This window comes from Miniopterus schreibersii (genome assembly GCF_964146895.1).
Source record: "Miniopterus schreibersii genome assembly, chromosome: 18".
Classification (NCBI taxonomy): domain Eukaryota; kingdom Metazoa; phylum Chordata; class Mammalia; order Chiroptera; family Miniopteridae; genus Miniopterus; species Miniopterus schreibersii.
Genome location: NC_138121.1, coordinates 7,322,680 through 7,335,768, shown reverse-complemented (window position 1 = coordinate 7,335,768; position 13,089 = coordinate 7,322,680). Strand labels below are relative to the sequence as shown.

The following is a 13,089-nucleotide window of genomic DNA, read 5'->3' as shown; positions in this document are numbered from 1 at the left end:
GAAGAACCCCAGTGTCTATGTGAAGTGGCTGCTTTGATCCTGTGCAGGCCAGTTTGCAGTGGTCCATACTCTTTCTCCTAAAAGGGAGATTGGCTAGGTGGGGTGGCTGGTTTCTCATAAACCTGTCCCCACAGTGCGTCAGCTTGTGTACTCCTGGTTAACACTCTTAGGGAACTTAATTTCTGCCTGTGCATGTCTCTCTGGGACCTTTAAAACATCAACCAACTCCAGGCTTTTTCCTCCACAGATAACTGTGACCTCCACTTCAAGGTGGCTCGAGATCGGAGTAGTGGCTACCCGCTTACAATCGAGGGCTTTGCATACCTGTGGTCAGGAGCCCGTGCCAGCTATGGGGTCAGAAGGGGCCGTGTGTGCTTCGAGATGAAGGTGAGTGGGAACAACAGAGGAGATAGGGACAGAAAGCAGGTCCATCCTTTGGAATAGCCTGTCATCAGCCACCTTGGTCAGACCCACAATTTTAAGAGAATTGATTGAGCATAGACTTTGTGTCCAAGCAAAAAAAGTATAATGAACTTAAGAGAACTATACCATTGCTACACACTTTATCAGAAAGGCAGGCCTACCATACCTTGCTTCATCAAGCAAATTTTTCCTTGATGGAATTTATACAGTCAACCACTCTAGGGGGTGACATGTTTGTAGAACTGAGAAAAGGAGTTGTTTGGAAGAAAAGTGAGCTAGAAAGAATGGACTCATGCAGCACCAGTTAGAGGGAGGCTAGAGGGAGAGCAGGGCAAAGAAATGTTCTGCCACCAGGCCACCCTCTACCGTCATCTCTCCACAGTTCTGTGTCAGGGTATGTTTATGAGAATAATGTGTTTCTGTTTAAAGTTCAGATGGCACAGAACAATATGGGGGGGGAAGCAAAAATTATGCTCACGTCCTTCCAGTCCCCTTTGTACACTGCAGGGATAACTTGTATTAACAATTTCTTGTGTATTCTCCATTGTATATCAAAACATTTTTGATAGCTAATATTTATAGAACACTTTACATGCACTAGATATGCTGCCAAGCTCTTTGCACAGATATCACCATTAATCCTCATGGTGCCATCATGAAATAGGAACTGTTACCCCATTTTTTAGCGGTGGAAGCTGAGACCTAGGGTTATCACTTTTCATTGACTATTAGACACCATTGATTGTAAGGTACTCATTTTGTGTGCTACTTATAGAAGAACACTACCAATGAAATTGACAGTGCTTTCTTATCGCATCCAATGTATATCCTGATTTTGGAGATGTTAATGTGTGAAAAATGGGCATTTGAAAGTCAATGAAGTAGGTTACCTTTGCAGAAGCCACAAACTAACTCAAATAGATACCATTATTAGGCAGTATAATTTCTAACTTAGAGGTTAAGTCAGAAGGCGCTTTTTAGCCTTTCTGCTTATTTTACTTGAATACTATTATTTTGGACATTTCATTTCAGTGCATTAGGTTTGTCTCTTTTATAAACTACAGCATCATATTCGGTGGTGTGGATGTGCCATAATGTGACCAGTGCCTTATGGATGGTTGTTTCTGTTGTTGTTTCTGGTAATATAAACAATGCCGCACTAAACTGCTGGGTTGTACAACCTTGTGCACTTGCGGTTTTAATAGATACTGCCAAATCGCCCTCCAAAGACACTGTACCAATTATCCTTCTACACCAAATATTATGAGTACCTGTTTTCCCTGCAGCAAGTAATAGAACTAACAGTAACTGTATTTTGAGCCCTGGCCGGTGTGACTCAGGTGGTCGGGTGGCGTCCTGTGCACAGAAAGGTTGTTGGTTCGATTCCCGGTCAGGGCACGTGCCCAGGTTGCAGGCTTGATGTAGGGGGCGTGCAGGAGGCAGCCGATCAATGACTCTCATTGTCAATGTTTCTATCTCCCTCCCTCTCCCTTCCTTTCTCTGAAATCAATAAAATATTTAAATAAATAAATAAAAATGACTGCATTTTGACATATCTATCTCTCTGGTCCTGCACTGCTGAGCCCTTCAGAGGCCCTGGTTTCAGAACAGCTGAGACGCCTTTTCCCCAGCAACAAAAATCATTGCTGTTTTTAATGTACTTGTGCTTCCCTCTGTATTGCTTCATAAACCACCAGCCTCCAGAGAATGAATCAGTCTGAGCCCTCTTGTTCTCTGTCCCTAGATCAATGAGGAAATCTCCGTGAAGCACCTTCCATCCACAGAGCCTGACCCGCATGTTGTCCGTATCGGCTGGTCCCTTGACTCCTGCAGCACCCAGCTAGGTAAGGGGAGAGCAGCCAAGCCGTCCAGAGGAGAGCAGTTGCCTCTATCCCTGGATTCTTGAGCTTCCTAAATTTCTCTTCCCAGTGTCAGAATCAACAGAACTAGCCTGAGGTGGAACAGATACAAGGATTACATATATGCCGCTGCCCATGTGGGCAAACAAGATTCAACTGGGTGGACCACAGTTATATAACAACTTTTCTATGAAAAATTTATCCTTCATCTTTTAGGATCAGGTCCAAAGTTCTCTTCAGAAAACTATTTTCTTTCATTAAAAAAAGATCAGTTATCTCCTGTCCTCAAACCATGCTGAAAATAAAAATAAGTTTCTCAAGCACTGTTAAGTTCTGTCTAGGATTTTCTATCCAGAGCCTAACCCAGAGTAAAAGGGAAGCAGGGAATAGTGGAGCCCTGCAGGGCTGGTTGGCAGAGGCAGGGGCTGCCCAGTGAGAGGTTTTGAATTTCCTAGGACCCCAAGCCTCAATGACTGTCCCCAAGTGACTGATTTCAATGACCAATGCTGAGACCTTCTGCCTTGGTCATATAAACATCTGATTACAAAAATAATATATGCTCCTTGTAAAAATTCAGGCCATACAGAGAGAGGAAAAATAAAAAACCTAAACCTGAGAGATAATCAGGGTTAACATTTTCATCTACTGTGTTCTTTGTGTATCTCAAACTGGGTCACATACTAGTTTGAAGCCTAATTTCTTTTCCCTACTTAATATACAGTGGGCATATTTTCGTAAATAAGTATAGCTTTTGACCACTGCATGATTTTCCACTTTATAGTTGTAGCACTTATTTATTTATAAATGTTTTGTAGGTCATTTAAGTTGATTGATTGCAATTTTTACTGTTAGACAGCTAAGCTGTCCTTGTATGTAATTGTTCTGACCACTTAAGATTGATTCTTGAAAGTAAAAATGCTAGGTAAAAAGGAGTATACAGTTTTCGTTTTGATACATATTGATGCTTTTCATTTAAGACTTGCTTGTCATCTCGTTTTATCTTTGTCTCAGTTTTGAGGTGTAAGTGGTGGGTTGTTGACACAGATAAAGATACAAAGCTCAGAACAGTCAAACAGATGTCCAGGGTCACACAGCTGGTTCATAGAAGAACTGGGCCTGGAATTCATGCTTGTTGGCTCCTGCTTTTCTGGCAGGATGCTCCTTGGATTCCTGGCCAAGGATCTCTGTATAATCCAGGTGTCATCTATGGCTCTTAGGATCTCAGTCAGAGTGCGTTAGCCCCCAGTTCTGTAGCCTAAGAAAATCCAGTGTCTTTCCCAGGAGTTAGACTTTGTGGTTTCCAGAAGCAAAACCCAGCCTCTTGACTGATTGCTGCCCAAATTCCCTGGCACCAAAAATGGATGCCATTAGATTTGACTGAATATTGAGTGTAACGGGGAAGGGTTGCATCTCAGCACACAGTCTTCCTCTGTCCCAGCTCCTCTCTCCCCCTCCCTTTCTTTCCATATTCTCCCTTTCTGTGCAGAACAGTTCAGTTCAGCTCCTATTCCCAGACTTAACATTTAAACCCATCAAGCCCTCAGTAGTTCTTCATATGCAATGAAGGGCTTCCCTTCAATAACCTTCCTCACCTTCCCCCCCAAAAGCATCTGCTTAGTAAACTAGTAAAGAAAATTATTTTTTTCTTTAAAAGCGTGTAACAACCATACAGGCTGTTGTGACCATCGCAGGTTTAACCTGCCTTTGCCTATTTCTTTCGTCAGGCGAAGAGCCTTTCTCCTATGGCTATGGAGGCACTGGGAAGAAGTCCACCAATAGCCGATTTGAAAACTACGGAGACAAGTTTGCAGAGAATGATGTGATTGGCTGCTTTGCGGTGAGTGCTGGCAGCCTGTGGGAGTTGGCAGAACCAAATGTTGGTCCTATCAGGCGGACCTGCAGACTTTTTTTTTCCCAGAATACCTCTGTCCATTGTCTGCACCATGTCCAGCCACTCTCGCCATACCTCTTTGTCTCTCTTTGACAGACTGAAATGTTTACTGTCATTTTGTGCAAAAATCTGCCATTCTACCTGCCTGCCTGGCCTTTTGTGCAAACCTGTCAGATGGCACCTTGAAGAGGTTTGGGGTTGTCAGGTGTGCACATCCTTTCTCCATCCCTAGATACCAGAGTGACATTTTTTAAACCCAGGAATTTCTTATCTTTCTTTGCTACCGAATAGCCTGTCTGCTCAATGACAGTGGTGTTGGTCTTGCCCCACTGTGGCATCATTCTCATCCCTAAACTTCTCTCTTCCTTCACCTCACATCGGATGAGGCAGGCTTCCTACAGTGCACTGCCTTACGAGGGCAAGGGTGGTGCAAAACAGAACAAGATAGGGGTGCCTGAGCTGCTGCCAACCTTCAGTGCCTGAGAACAGTGACCCACACAGCACTATAGACTGGCTGTCAGCTCTGGGGCCAGTCTCCCTAGACCCAGGCCCTGCCCTTCCACTCACAGCCGAGGGCAACTAGCCCTGCCCGTATTTCAGTCTACTCTAAGTGAGAATCTATGCACCTACCTCAGAATTTCGGGTGGGGTCATTAAGTTAACCTACCAGAAGCACTTAAAGTAATGTGTGGCACATGGTGTGGACTCAAAAAATCCTACTTACTACTGTTATCTTAGGAGTTACAGATGTTTGTAAAATGTGCCACGAGACCCTAGCAAGGAGTGGCTACCCAGGTGGATGCTTCCTCTTGGTCTTGTCCTCTCCTTCCCTCAGATTTATACACATGTACTCCTTTTTCCCCCTACTCTTACTTTAAAAATAATTTCAAACTTAAAGAAAAGCCCTAAGAACTCTCATAGAGCCTTGTCCAGATTATAACATTTGCTTTACCATTTTCTCAAATATATATGATTTTGTCTGACCTGTTTGGGAGTAGGTTTCCCGCACCATGTCTTTATTTCTAGATATTTCAGCGTACATTTAACCACAGTACAGTTATTAAATTTAACATTGATGTCATGCTATTATATACTCCTCAGTCCACATTTACATTTGTCAGTTGTCTTGACAATATTGTTTGGAGCAGTTTTGGTTCTGGTTCAGGATCTAATCCAGGATCACTTGCTATATTCTCCTGTCATATCTTTTTAGTCTGAAACAGTTTCTCAATCTTTGTCTTTCATGACCTCATTGTCTTTTTTAATAAAAAAACATGTTTTCTTAACCATTTTTATACTCTATCTAAACCTTGAATTTTTTTCCACTTAACAGTAAATCTTGGCTATCTCTCCCTGTCTGCCTGACTATATAATCAGTCCCCTGTTAGTGTAACTGAGTTAGAGACATTTTTGAATAGTTGATAAATTCACATGGTTTGCAAAAATGCCAAGAAATTTAAAAGGTATGCAGTATAGTCTTCTTCAGATCTTCGCCACCACCCATTGTTTACGTATACCTTCCTCCACTGATATTCAGGATTTCTTCTTTTACACAAAAAGTAGTGTGGTTGTACGTGTTACTCTGCATTTTTTTTTCTTAACTGTATATCTTAGAGATCTTTTTTATATCACTGCCTAGAGGACATCTTTGTTCTTTTGTATCATCTGTAGTCATTGTGTGGATCAACCATATCTATATAATCAGTCCCCTATTAGCGGACATTCACTCAGTTTCTTGCCTAGTGTCTACATAGTATTCTGATGAAGGTGTCAGTTCACCCTGGTTTAGTTCATCCAGACTTCTATTGGTGGTTCTGAAAGTTATTTGCTGAAGTGGTTGATGCTGCAGTGACAGCTTATCTTTCTCCCATGTAATCAGAATATTTTCGAGATCTTTTTGTCCCCACACATGGTCTCCTGTGTGGCCCATTTCCCACTGGAGCATGCTTAGCAGTGCTGGGATGAGCAGTTTGCACATCTCTACATTTTTGTTGGAAATATAGTTGTATTTATTTCTAAAAGTGTAACTTCTGGGTCAAAGATACAGTTTTAAATCTTGATATCTACCACCAAGAGTGCACTCCAAAGAGGTTGCCACAATTTAACACATCACTAGTGTGTGACAGTGTTCCCCAAACTCTGTCCCATCTGAGTGTGAGGTTCTGTCAGTGTGGCAGTTTGGAACTCCAGGCCTTGACTTGTGCTTCAACCATATCGTCTCTACTTCTGGTTTTAAGATTGCACATGCAGTTTCCTCTGTTCAAAGGATGCCGTAAGTTTTAAAAAGGCTCAGGGTGAGAGGTTGGAGGAGGTGTAAAAATCAGTGACCTGAGGGAACCTGGGGCAGGACATGTGTCAGATCTCGAGTTACGAACATTCACAAAACAAAAGGGACAGCAGCCTTCCAGGTAGAGAGAACAGTGTAGCCCATTTCAGCCTTGACATGTGGTACCTCGGGGATGACCACAAGGAGACATGACAGATGAGGCTACAAAAATGGCGCACTCTGAATAATGCCTGGCCTAAGGACTTTGGATCATGAAGCCTTGGACTGGCACCAGGACTTTTAGCAAGAGTAACAGGACTACACGTGCCTCTTGGACAGAAGGCCCTGTCATTGGTAGATTTGTTGCATGGATTATGTGTAACATAAGTTCCTATAGTAAAGCTGGTGGCCATAAGGAAGGTTAATCCCCATGATGTTCATTTCCATGTTAGAGCAAAGGTGACCTGGGCCACTTGAGCTCAAGTGAGCAGACATGGCAAAGACTATGCCGCAGGGATTGGGGCAGGATTCAATCTGGCAAATGATTGCATGTCTGCCCTGTGTGGTCTTGAGCTGTGTGGATACTTAGAGGCAACAGATATAAAGGACTGTGTAGAGCTGTGCCCTGTGAGCACTGAGGAGGGTGGTAAGGAAGCTCCTGGGGAGAAAGGGCTTTTACTTCCTTAAAGGGCAAGTCATAAGGAAAGAATACCACGTCTTGTACTTTAAATCAGGAATCTGAATTTGTACTTTGCTTTAGTCTGCTGTCTGGTTCCAAGTTTTGAGCTTAATTATAAACCTTTACCTTGCACCCAAAGCGATCTTTCTGAAACAGTTTTGACCAGGCCACTTCCTTATTTGAAACAAGTCAGGGACTCTGCTCTGCCATCAGCATGAGGTCCTAACTCCTGAGGTGACAGAGAGACCCTCACATTTTGAGTCAGGGGCCATGTCTCCTCGCCACATTCCAGCCCAGCACAGTGCCTGGCATCTTGGAGTGAGAGCCCCCATTCATTGTGTGCTCACTGTGGAGTAAACGTGCTAACCCACTTACTCTTTAGGACAACCCTGTGCACTGTAGAATCTTATCATGGCCTTCCCTTTTTATTTTTTTTATTTTTTATTTTTAAAATATATCTTTACTGATTTCAGAGAGAGGAAAGGAGAGAGAGCGAGAGATAGAAACATCAATGATGAGAGAGTCATTGGTCGAGCCCACAACCCGGGCATGTTCCCTGACCGGGAATTGAACCCCGAACGCCTGGATCCTGGGTTGACGCTCAACCGCTGAGCCATGCCCAGCCGGGCGGCCTTCCCTTTTTAATAGTAAATGGTAGAGCTGAAGCAGCCCACCTTCCAAAACAGAATGTCAACCACTAAATTTCAGCTGCGCATAGGAACTCAGTGAATAGTTACTGAATGAAGGTATGTGGTCCCTGCCTGGCTCTCCAGCTGTACCTGAAACTACTTCCCCTCATCCTTCATTTTGCAGCCAGTCTGACCCTGTGTTCTCTTACTGCCCTATTTGTACACAAACAACTTCTCTTTAGGGCTTTCCTCCTGCCCCAACCTTGGCTCATTTCATTTTGTTATTTAGGACTTGTCTTACAGGCCCCCTCCTTTCAGAGAATCTTGCTCTTCTGTAGTCACTCTTACTGAATCAGGATAGTGCCCTTACCTGGTTCCCCACTAGGCCCTGATCTTTGTCAGATCCAGATCACGATAGACATGCGCACCAGGAAGAGCAGGAACTTGGAGAACACATGTCAAACAAGTGAATGCATTTGTGGACTTGACTTAAAAGGCCCTGCCATGGCGTTCTTTCCATCTGTTATCTTCACAGTCTGCCTTTGCTGGGTTGAAGATGGACAGGATCGCCTTTTCCTTCATCTTCGTCCCAGGCGAGGCACAAGGCTCAAATACTTGGACCTTTCTAATATTACATGCTTCGCAGCCACCAGCCTTTGGGTCTTAGGCAAGGACTTTGGGCTGCACATTATCTGAGCTGTTCCCTGGTGCTGTTCATTGTATCTGTGTGTTGAGGGGTGGGGTTACAGCTAAATCAGGGAAGCCGGCTGTGTTTCTACTCCATGCATCTGCTCTAACTTGTGGTTCCCAGTGTCTTCAGCTGAGCTTTGGCTTAAGGTTCTCTTCCTTTGTCTTTTTCTTTTAGGACTTTGAATGTGGAAATGATGTGGAACTTTCCTTCACCAAGAATGGGAAGTGGATGGGCATCGCTTTCCGAATTCAGAAGGAAGCCTTGGGGGGCCAGGCTCTCTACCCTCATGTCCTGGTGAAGAATTGCGCAGTGGAGTTCAACTTCGGGCAGAGGGCAGAACCCTACTGTTCTGTCCTTCCTGGCTTTACATTCATCCAGCACCTTCCCCTGAGTGAGCGGATCCGGGGCACTGTCGGACCAAAGACCAAGTCAGAGTGTGAGGTGAGTTGTCCTGGAAGACTAAATAGATGGCTGTCTCTCCTGGGCCACCTTACTGCTAAGGCAGAGGGGAGACACGGCTGCTGGGTGTGGTGAAAGCAGCACCACCTCCCTGCATGAGTAACCTTAGAGAAAGGGCCCTCATCCTCCTGGCTCCTCAGGGCTGGACTCAGTTGAAAGCTGCATCGAGAGTGAGATGAGGGCTGTGGGTATGGTTTAGGCCAAAGAAGGAGGGGATATAGTAAGAGGTTTTAATCTTGGAAAGGTTCCAAAAGGAAGTTGCCACATTGTTCCTTGGGTGAGGTCAGAATCTTGGAATAGGAGGCTTTCCTCCTGGCAGAAAAGGCTATGAAGGCATTTCCTGGTAGAGTGTCCTTCAAGGAGGTTGTGCAGCTTCACACATGCATTCGAAGCTGTCCTAAGAACAAATGACAACTGGCTTTGGGAATGATTTGGCTGCAGAAGCTGTACTGGTGATCTTTGTTCTCAAGTTTTCTGACATATAAGTGATTTTATGTTTACTTTAGAAAATTAAGAAATACAAAGAAAATTAAAGTTTCTCATTCCACCATTCACAAATAAGTTTACTTCTGAAGTTTTAGATTTTACCCTGTTTGTTGTGCTAAGTGCTTGTTTCATACACAGACACATTTATAATTGAGGTCTTACGGTATAAACATTTTGATAGCTGACCCTTTTCACTTAACATTATTTTGTGAACACCTATTTTTGCCATTTCCCTCTTATTGGGCATTTAGGTTGCATCTGGTTTCTGCAAATCCTCAATGTACTAATTAGATATGATGCTTGTCCTTATATGTAAATTTTATCACCATCTTAGACTTTAGGAAGGTTGTACCACTTTCTGTGCCCACTCCGTGCTCCAGTCCCAGTGCATGGCCCTCCCTGGGCTTTCCCTGTCAGAGGCCACTGAATCCTGCTAAACAAAATGTAAATGCTCATGACAGCCCTTGGTCTTGTGCTCGTCCCATGCCAGGCCATCTACTGAGGATTTAATGAGCCTCATCTCTTTGAATCCCAAGAACACTGAGGTAGAAGCTATTACTTTCATTTCCTAGAGATGGCCATGAGGTTTAGAGTCACCTTCATGGTCACCAGCCAGTCAGGGTAGTGCCAGGCTGCCAGGCCACAGCCTGCTGCTGCTTCAGTGCCCTTCCCTGTGCTGTTCTTACAGATTCTGATGATGGTGGGCCTTCCAGCTGCTGGTAAGACCACGTGGGCCATCAAACATGCAGCCTCCAACCCCTCCAAGAAGTACAACATACTGGGTACCAATGCCATCATGGATAAGATGCGGGTAAGGGCAGCCCCTGGTCTCTCCTTAGCCACCTCCCTCACCCCACCCCCCAGTGCTGCCCTACAACCAGCACCACCCACCCCTCACCACCTCTTGCCCACAGGTGATGGGCCTACGCCGGCAGCGAAACTACGCCGGCCGCTGGGATGTCCTGATCCAGCAGGCCACCCAGTGCCTCAACCGCCTCATCCAGATTGCCGCCCGCAAGAAGCGCAACTATATCCTAGACCAGGTACTTACTGTGACCCCTGTGCCCCTTGAGAGGGAAGAGGCCTGTGGGTGCCTGGATGTCACCCTCTTGTCCTTTTAGTTTTCACCATAATGCTCTTGGACTGCAGTGCTGGTAGAGGGGTCAGCCACACGTGATGCACAGCTCTCTGAGCCTGTGTGTGGGTGGGGTCGGAGGTGGTGATCCAGGCCTACCAAAGGCTCTCAGCAGCTGAGACAGAACATCATCAGCTGAGAGCTATTTAGTGAAATGGAAAGGGAATGGGTTTCTGAGCCGGAGAGACCTGGGCTTAAATCCCAGCCATGCTACTTCCTAGCTGTGTGTCTGCAGACAGCTGACTTCATCTGTCAAATCTCAGTCTCCTGGTCTGTAAAATGGAGATTATGATGCCTGCGTACCTAACACAGGGTCTGGCACACAGTAGCTGGAGATTATTAATTACTCTATAGAATATGTATGTCCCAGTTTCTCTTAGCATGTTTTTATGACTGTCAGGTACATATCTAAGTCACGTATTTTGTGCCTGTGTTTAAATTAAAAGCAGGGTTCTTTACATTGGGCTATCTGGGATCCTTGAAATTAAACGCAATTTTGTATGCAGGTGCAGGTGTGTCCTTTTTTAAAAAAAAACAACTACTAGACAGTTTTGAGTTAGAATGGGAAGATCATCTGTGGCATTCAATATTCTCAAAAGTAGAAGTGACCCAAACATAGTTAAGGATTAGTTAAGGATCCCTGCCTTGGGGTGAGGAGTTCCTCATGTTTACCACCTATGAGACCTCATTCTTGACATGTGTCCTGAGGGTTTCTCTTGTAGCACATCCTGTGTTTGGGGATCTGTGAACAAACCTCCGTCCCCCAAGCCTTGCATTCATCCTTTCTTAAAAACCTGTGAAAGTACAAATATGCAAAGTGAGTAGCACCCCTGCCCTGGCAGCCTTACTGGAGTGCTTCTATACATGTAGCCCTGGATAGTTGGTTACTGGGAGTTGAGGGCTCCTGGTGAGGGTAGAGCTTGTGATGGTGCTTGGCTCACCAGAATGGTGGTTGGAAACTCCAGGGGACCAAGTTGCCTGTGCATAGGAGTAAGCATCTTATACAAAACAACTGAGCAGGAGCTTTAGGTCATGAACATGTGGAGATGTGGGAGAGTGGTGGGTGCACCCCTTCCCGCGTAACCTTGCCTTATGCATCTCTTCCATCTGACGGTCCTAAGTTACATGTTTTCATAATAAACTGTAATCCGTGTTTACAGTTGAAGAAACAATCGCTTGTATCCAGCATTTGAAAGGAGCACATAGTAAGAACTTAGTTCTTCAACACAAAAAAGAAAAAATGCTGTTGGATAGTTCTTGATACACAAATTAATTTATAATTTTTTAAATCTCCATCTAAGGATTTGTTTGTTGATTTTAGAGAAAAGGAGAGAGAGAAAAACATCGGGTTGCCTCCCACATACATCCCAACCAGGGATCGAGCCCACAGTCTTTTGGTGTACAGGACGATGCTCCATCCAACTATGCCACACCAGCCAGGGCTAGACAAATTAATTTAAATGATCTCGCCAGGCAGTTAGGTGTTGGGAGAGGAAATCTGCTCAACCCTAGCCTGAAACAAACCCAGAGCGAGAGCAGAGGCCCAGACCACCTCTTATTGGCAGGCATTGGGAGAAGGGGGTGTTTTTTTCCTTCACCCTCCTTGTCCCCAGGGCCTTAGCCAGTTCCATCGTGACACTCCAGCTAGTTCTCACACTGCACATGGGTTTACCTTACTGTGAACCCAGACTGAACTCTTTATCACCAGCGTTAAATTTGCTCCTCTGGGATCCAGCCAGGTTTCTCCCACTGCCAGCCTGATCCCACTGAGCTGTGGAGGAGAGGGACAAGTGAGAGTGGACATGGGTCAGGGGACTCTTATAGAATCTGGCTGTGAGCAGCCTGCTGTGTTCCCTTACTCCCCCAGGCTGTCACACCAAAACTACCAATCCAGCTCCTCTGAGAAACCAAACTCCTGTCCTTTGGCCGACATTGCTGGAGATTGGGGGTGGCCAGGAGTCAGGGAACACAGCCCCAGCAGACCTTCTTAGAGTCAGCATCTTCAAGCAGGGTGGGACTGGCAGAAGTAGAAGCTAGGCAGGGGGAGCTCACACAGCTGGAAAAAGCTGATCTAGCTATTGTGCTGGTCTCTTAGCAACAGACACTAGCAGCCCCCAGTGACCACAGCAGTCCTGGGCCAACCCAGGGTCTCTGACCTCATTGTGTTTGCTGTGGCAACAGCTGCCGGCAGCTAACTCCCTTTTTTCCAGGAAAGGCAAGTATTCGCATTTCTGCTGGTGTGGTTTAGACGTTCTTCCTTTCCCCAAGCCAACAAGTATGGGGAGGGAGATGCAGTCTAGGAAACGGTCTCCAAGAGGGTTCTCCACACCTCAGTTCCAGAGTGTCCTACAAGGCATCCTTCAGTCTAGCCACTTCCCAGGACAGAGGCCAGCTCTTTAGAAGTGCAGTGTGTTCCACCCCTGTTCCTCCCATCCCCACTGGGCAGGAGAGCTTCCTTAAGTGGGTGCTATGAGGAGGCCTCCAGAGCAAGAGCCACCTTGACCAAGGCAGGCCTCGCAGAGGGATGGCCTGGCACACCCCGGCTGTAATCTGAGTTGGCCACGTCACACCC

The 13,089-nt window shown here is 45.5% G+C and overlaps 1 protein-coding gene across 1 annotated transcript in view; it reads left to right on the top strand.

Annotated features, from left to right (window-relative positions):
• The window catches only part of HNRNPUL1 (heterogeneous nuclear ribonucleoprotein U like 1), a 29,028-nt gene that overhangs the window by 9,228 nt on the left and 6,711 nt on the right, over positions 1-13,089 (top strand). Inside the window, exons 5-10 of the mRNA XM_081118871.1 lie at positions 248-387; positions 2,168-2,267; positions 4,007-4,119; positions 8,612-8,878; positions 10,071-10,193; positions 10,297-10,425. Coding sequence (XP_080974997.1) covers positions 248-387; positions 2,168-2,267; positions 4,007-4,119; positions 8,612-8,878; positions 10,071-10,193; positions 10,297-10,425 — 872 coding nt within the window. The remainder of the gene's footprint in view (positions 1-247; positions 388-2,167; positions 2,268-4,006; positions 4,120-8,611; positions 8,879-10,070; positions 10,194-10,296; positions 10,426-13,089) is intronic.